We start from the raw sequence: 6898 nt of genomic DNA on the forward strand, positions 1-6898 counted from the left end.
TTCTCTATAAGGAACAAGCATGATTAAATTAGGTACTTAGTAGAGAAATTAAAATATTACAATAAAAGCTTTGAAATTAGAACGTTTCTGCTTAAATTTACCTAATTATATAATTTTTCCTTCTCAACTCTTAGTTTAAACATGCCATTTTCCTTGAACTTATTATCCTTGATCACTTTTTGAAGTTTTAAAGTTTAGTTTTAAATGTTCTAAAGAGAAACACCTTAAGGAGGTATTTCTAACATAAAAAAGAGACTGAAGCCGCTTTGATTCAGCATACCAAGTGAAGACATAAGAGCATCTAGGGATCCTGTAGATGAATCTAATAAAACAATTCATTGCTCTCTTAAATCTCATCTCTTGCCTACCTGACTATCCACCATAAACGTGGCAACCATAATCAAAGCTGTGGAAAATGAGGGAGGTAACTAGAAGCTAGCGGGTTTTGGGGGTATAGAATCACTGAGTCTTAGGATCTGTTTAAGGGTAGCAATGGATTTATGGGTAATTTGGGAAATATCGTCGTTCCAGGAATTTCTTGCAGGTGCTGATCAACAATCATCCCAAGATTTCTAACTGAGGTATGGAATTGAATGGGTTGGTGATTGAGGAAGTGTTGGGGAATAAGTAAGGGAATCAACAAGGTACTTGAAACCCGTGAAAATGCCTTTAGTTTTGTCAACAAGATCATTGTTTCCTGCCCATTTGTTGATACTAGCTCCTCCTGTAGCTTGCGGATCGCCTCCAGTAATAAGTGTCATCAGCGTATAGGTGGTATTGTGAATGGAGAATAGAATCAGGGAGGTCATTAATATATATTGAAGAAATGGTTGGAGATAGTGAGGAGCCCTGAGGAACATGCTAGTAGAAGGGTAGAGGGAGGATGTTTATAGGGAGCTGTGACAGTTTGGAAGCAAAGTGATAAGAAGGTATGAAACCGTTATAAAATACTATTTTATAGGGAGAGATTTCGGAGGTTGGAAATGGAGAATGTCAAGATTGACTCAGTTGAAAGCTTTTGATAAATCGCAAAGAACTAGGATGGTAATTTTTGTTTGTCAATAAAGGTTTGAAGGCCTTTGGCGGTTTTTAACAAAGTCAATTGTTTGGAATATTGGGATCGGAAGTTTTTGGAGCAAAAATCTGTTTGTGGGATGGAGGAAGAGGGTTAGCTCTGAATGAATTTAGTTTATATAAAGAAACAGGATAATAAGTACAGTATAAAGTGCAGTTTCTCTTCCAAAATATATGATAAGTGAAAGACTACCACTTATTATGTACATTGCATTAAGTCTCCTATGTATTTCAAAATTAGGAACAATAATAACTTATGAAGTGATTAATCCTAACTCTAAGTTAGGTTGAATTCAAATTTTTCTGGATTGAATCCGAATATAATTCTTCCCTGAATATAGATTGACTTCTCATTTTACCGGAGATGATTTTAAAAAACATCTCAAACTATATTTGAGTAAATATGGTATTTTAAAGTCAGTTTAGTTTTCTTAAAATTAATTATATTATATATATTTTTTTAGTTTGTTATGTAATTTCCTGTTATATTATGAAAATTCAGCCTTATGTTTTGATGAATGTGTTGAAAACTTTCATGTTAAACCTTTTCTTAATTGATGATTAATACATATTTACTTTTGCAGGATGAAACTCCTCTATTCCTTGCTGCTCGAGAGGGAAGTTTCGAAGCTTGCAAGGCCCTCTTGGACAACTTCAGCAACAGAGAGATCACCGACCACATGGATCGGTTGCCTCGTGATGTCGCCAGCGAGCGACTGCACACAGATATTGTCAGATTGTTGGACGAACATGTGCCTAGGTCACCACAGGTCCTTTCTGTAGTGCCCAACCCTCAGCTATTAGGTAAGTGTCATGTTATGCTTTTTATATTATTTAGAAAATGATAATGGGCCAATTTTCTTATTTAATGTTTTCAGTCATTAGTTTTTGAATTGGATACTAAGTAGCCTAAGTTGTAGTTTTGGTTTACTATGCTCAATGATTCTGGTATAAGTTGAAGAATAAGTCACCTCAACCAGTTTTGTTACCATGGGATTTTGTGCCACATAATTTTTTTTTTTTTTTGCAATTTATATTTTTTTTTCTGTAATTACAATAATGAATAAGATATTTATTTTTAGGATTAATTTTTAAACATTTTTACCTTTTTCTTTAAATTATGATTTTATAAATTGATATGCAACAATAAGAAGCCCAACAATGTTTTTGTGAAATTATATTTTATAAACTATATCAATAATTTTCCATGAATGGTCATTTTGTAATATAAACTTAAGGCACATTATTCCAACATATCACTGTTAGATATAGATAAGAGCCTTGTGTTTTTGTTGTAAAATGTAAAAATTATTTTAAAAATAATTGAGCCTACTCTTTTCTTCCTATTTTCTAATTCTTTGTTTGTCAATGAGTTGATAGTAAATGGTCTCACAAATTTGTAAGAATGTTTAAAGATATATTGTCATAATATTATATGTGACAATTGGTAAAGGCAAAAATTATTTTGTTTTTACTAAAAAAAAAAAAAATTATCGATATAGTTTATAAAACATACACACACCAATATTAGTTGGTTCCTTATTGCGGGTTAAATTAATCTAACTGACATTACTCTAAGATATTATTATATGAACAAAATCTTTTCACTCGATTTGATACCTCTTCACTTATTGTTAGGTCATTTTGTAGGTTCGCCTAATCATCCACATCTGATGAATCACCCTGGAGTGATGACAGGACCACCAGTGGGAGGAGGCAAAGGAAATAAGGGTAGCAAGAAGAGAGCTAAAGGAGAAAGCCCCGAGGCGACAGGAGACAGCCAGCAGACGGTGATGAGGAGGAAACCCAGTGTCAAGAAGAAGAAGGAAGAGGACGGAGGAGGTGGTGGAGGCGTCTACAGCAGCCCGGGACTGCCTCCTCCCTATGAGGACTGCCTCAAGTCGCTGGGGGAGTACCAACAGTACTGCAGTGTGACCAGTCCACCAGCAAGTGTCAGCCCGGCCAAGGGGCGTCCTGGCCTCCCGACGTCACCCACTCACATGGCTGCCATGCGAGCAGCTACCCAGCAAGCCCTCGGCTTCCCCTATCAGCTCTACCAGACAGGGACCGCTCAGGGAACCCAACAGGGGTATTACCACTACCTGACCCCACCCTCTGAGCCCGCGCCAGAGTCCTTCCCCACCCCCAGCCCAGAGTCCCCGTGGCATTGGTCGTCTTCATCGCCTCACAGCAATTCGGACTGGTCTGAGGGCATCAGCAGCCCTAATAATGCCAAGCACCACGATGCCATCTACATATGATACAAAGTGTGATAATTTCGGTTCAGATCTCTTATTATCAGCAATTATTTATCTTTTCCCATCGATTGTGAGCATACAGATGACTTTTGCTCAAACCGAAAATGCTCTCTAAGACGAGATTATTGTGCCTTTTTTGATTTTTATATATATATAAATAATAATTTTTATATAGATCTTTTTATACTATTTAAAAGCTGTTTGGTGCTTAGTGAATCCTAAGTGCTTTCAGAGCTGGTGACTGTACGACATTGTTCTGAAATCAAGTCGACTCGTTTAAGCCATTGTAAATTTTTTTATACAATGCAAATTGTAAATATAGTTAATTCAAGTTACTGTACAAAGACTTTTAGAATTATTTAGTTCTAGAAAAGTTGTTATAATATATGTTAATATTTTTCTATGGTTGTGCACAAACTGTCAGATGTAATTTTTAGTTTTATATAAATATATATAGTCTTTATATTGTTTCGATTGTGTAAAATATTCTTTTTTTTTTTAGTTGAAATATGTTCTTGTAAATATTTATTGTTTAATTATTAGTAGAGGGATTCATTTTAGCTGTTTGTGCATGACCATAATTCTATATCGAAATATTATGATGAGATGTTTTCTGAAAGGATGTTTTTCTCGCAATTCTGGCATCCAAGTGGATCAAGATCTTTGTTGATTAAATTTTAAAGACTTAATTTTAAGTTTTCTTGTTAAAACCGTTCCTTTTGTTATTACTAGCTGAAATTGATTTAAAATGAAACATAATTTCAGAAAATAATCAAATCGAAATTGTATAAATACTATTTGAATGTGCATGTATGAAAATAGATGAATTAACTGGCATTATTTTTATATTAATTAAATTTTAAGCATTCAAATTGTGACTACTTTTTGCAGAGTTAAATAATTATTTTATTTTACCTTGTTCAATGAGACGATAGTGGTCAGTCAATTTTTATTTTTATTTAATTGTGTTGTATTGATTTTGTGGGATAGAAATAGTTCTCAATGGTGTTGATTGATTGATGAATAATTTAACTATTGGACATTAATTTATAAGACTGGAACGGCCTCAATGAATCCTCTAAATGTGAAGGTATATAATCTGTTATTGTTAATTATTTCAGTTTTTTTCTGTGGAAATAATATATATTTTATACAATATGTATATTGATTTTAAATAAAAATACAACACAATAAACATTTTTTTTATGACACTGTTTCTTTTTTACGTTACCTGTATTATATATTTATAAAAATACCACTGAAAGATAATTATGTGAAATGATTTTAGGTTTGTGATTTTTTAAAATTGAAACAACTAGAATATTTAAATAATGGTTTCCTGATAACAGAATTCTATTGTTTGCTAATCATAGTCATATAATCAATATAATAATAATCATAATTCATAATGATGATAATTGAACTTTACCGAGTTCTATGATATGTTGATCATTATTCAAATTGTTTCACAAGTGATGTATCCTCTGGGTTTTTTTTTTCATTGATTGAAAATTCAGAAAAAAAAAAAATGTTGCTTCTAAAAAGTAGCTCTGTTTCAACTTATCCTCCTCGACTCTATAACTCAAAATAAAAATTATGACTGGACAAACCTTTGAAATTTATCTTAGTTTTAATATAAGTGATTGTTTAAACCAAATAAATTCTATCCAACTTAAGTCTCAAAATAATCTATATTTCTTCACAAGTTCAACGCCTTGGCCATCCTCAAAGACAATTCTTAATACAAATTTAGAAACAGATCAATTTAATAAACTTTATGCAGGCTATTCTGCCCAGGTCATTAATATCAGTCCAAAATTACACTATTTTGTCAATTCCTAACATTAAATTAAAATTTCTTATTATAGTCAATGTATACTATTATACTTTATCACAACAATCTAGATTTGTATTTGGGTTGGGATTGTCCTTGAGGATGGCCGTGTTGGTCTTCTGAATAAATGTACATTGTTTTGAGACTCAAGTTGGATAGGATTTATTTTGTTTTAACAATAATTACGAGCTTCAAGAAAGTGAAAAGACTATATATAATATAAGTCATATTAATTCTTATACCTACTTATAGGAAACTATAATTAAATTTTTTTCATTTTCAAACAAAAACTATCTCTGTGCTCAAAGAGAATAGCCTTGTATAAGTGAATCGGGTTTTCTAACAAATCTAATCAATCCTTAACCTTATTTTTTAAGAATTATTAATAATTTTCTTTACATGATAACTCCAGAATATATTTAAATTTTTTTTTTCAATAAAATCAAGTTTATATTAATATTTAAAAAAATTAATATATTTTCAGTAAGTAAGAAAATCCTTTGATCTGGAACGATCATGAAGGCTCCAAAACATTCTACATCGGGACAAATTATATTTTATTTTATGAAAACAAATCTATATATATAAAAAGGGAATGGTCAAATTTTTATCCCAATAAACTTCAGAAATGATGGACTGATTTACATGCTATTTTTTTTTTCAAAATGTTCCTTTTCACTGTGGGAAGGTTTAAACATAATGTAATTCCTGAATTCTCGAGTAGAAAAAAAGTTATGAACAAAATTAAACGTTTTTGGTCAGTAGCTCAGAAAGTATAAGTTTTTTCATAGTTATTGTACACCAATCGATTCATCTCTTTCCAATGAGTAAGAAGAAGATTGTTTGAAAAAAAACTGATTCCATTAAGCTCTATTATATTCACTAAAAATTATAAAAACATAATGTGGCTCGGGGAAAAATAGGTAGATCAAAAATATTTTCTTTACAAAAAATCAAACCATATTCGTTTTTCGGGTCGTCTCAAACTGCTAAATACCATTTTCAAGGAAATTGAAAATTAGAAATTTTTTACCTTGATTTATTTGGAGGATCTTCTTTTTCTTCCAGCGACTATTGTTCATATGATCGTTCATTACTCCTCTGCATTTTATCCTATTCCTACGTTAATAGAACCATTAAGCTAAATGTCTGCATCAACTAAATTTAGATTTAATGCTCTTATAAGGGCGAAATATGGGTTTCAAATAGAGAAAACATTTTATTATATATCTCTGTTTCTAATCTGTTTAATTTGATCCGATTTGCGACCTTTGGTGCAGTTTATAGAGTACTAAACCACTGCCAAGTTTGGTCTAGATTGGTTAAGTAGAAGTTATTTCTATTTTTTAAAGGAAATCAGGCCAGACCGATGTAGGGCAAAAATTGTGGGCTAAAAAATTTAATTTTTTCCAAAATTCATATTTAAGGGTTACATAACTTTGTTTCACTCCTAAAAACTCTTTTATCACACTTTGATAGGTTAGTAGGTCTAAGATACAGTTTCTGTTTTGTTCCTTATTGCATATATTAGTTTAACTTATGTTACCAAATCATAATATTTAATTTTAACTGAATAAAATATTTTATAACAAAATACCAATTGTGTCCATTAAATCCATATACATCTTCAAATATGGCTATAAGCCGTAAACACTGCCAGGTCAGCTAGTATTTGAAATATATTGTAATTTTTTAAATTTTTTTTTTTTTTTTTTTTTTTTTTTTTTTTTTT

At 31.3% G+C, this 6898-nt stretch overlaps 1 protein-coding gene across 4 annotated transcripts in view; it reads left to right on the forward strand.

The window, feature by feature from the left end:
- Positions 1-4541, forward strand: part of N (neurogenic locus Notch protein) — a 237499-nt gene extending 232958 nt beyond the window's left edge. For 2 of the 4 annotated variants that reach the window (XM_014430838.2, XM_024360766.2), the window contains exons 29-30: positions 1659-1878; positions 2713-4541. In XM_014430838.2, coding sequence (XP_014286324.1) covers positions 1659-1878; positions 2713-3335 — 843 coding nt within the window. In that variant the 3' untranslated portion in view covers positions 3336-4541. The remainder of the gene's footprint in view (positions 1-1658; positions 1879-2712) is intronic. The other 2 variants (XM_014430839.2, XM_024360767.2) reach the window with 1 other exon arrangement.
- Positions 4542-6898: the final 2357 nt, after the last annotated feature.

This window comes from Halyomorpha halys, unplaced genomic scaffold (genome assembly GCF_000696795.3).
Source record: "Halyomorpha halys isolate HHAL.00 unplaced genomic scaffold, Hhal_1.1 Scaffold916.1, whole genome shotgun sequence".
NCBI lineage: Eukaryota > Metazoa > Arthropoda > Insecta > Hemiptera > Pentatomidae > Halyomorpha > Halyomorpha halys.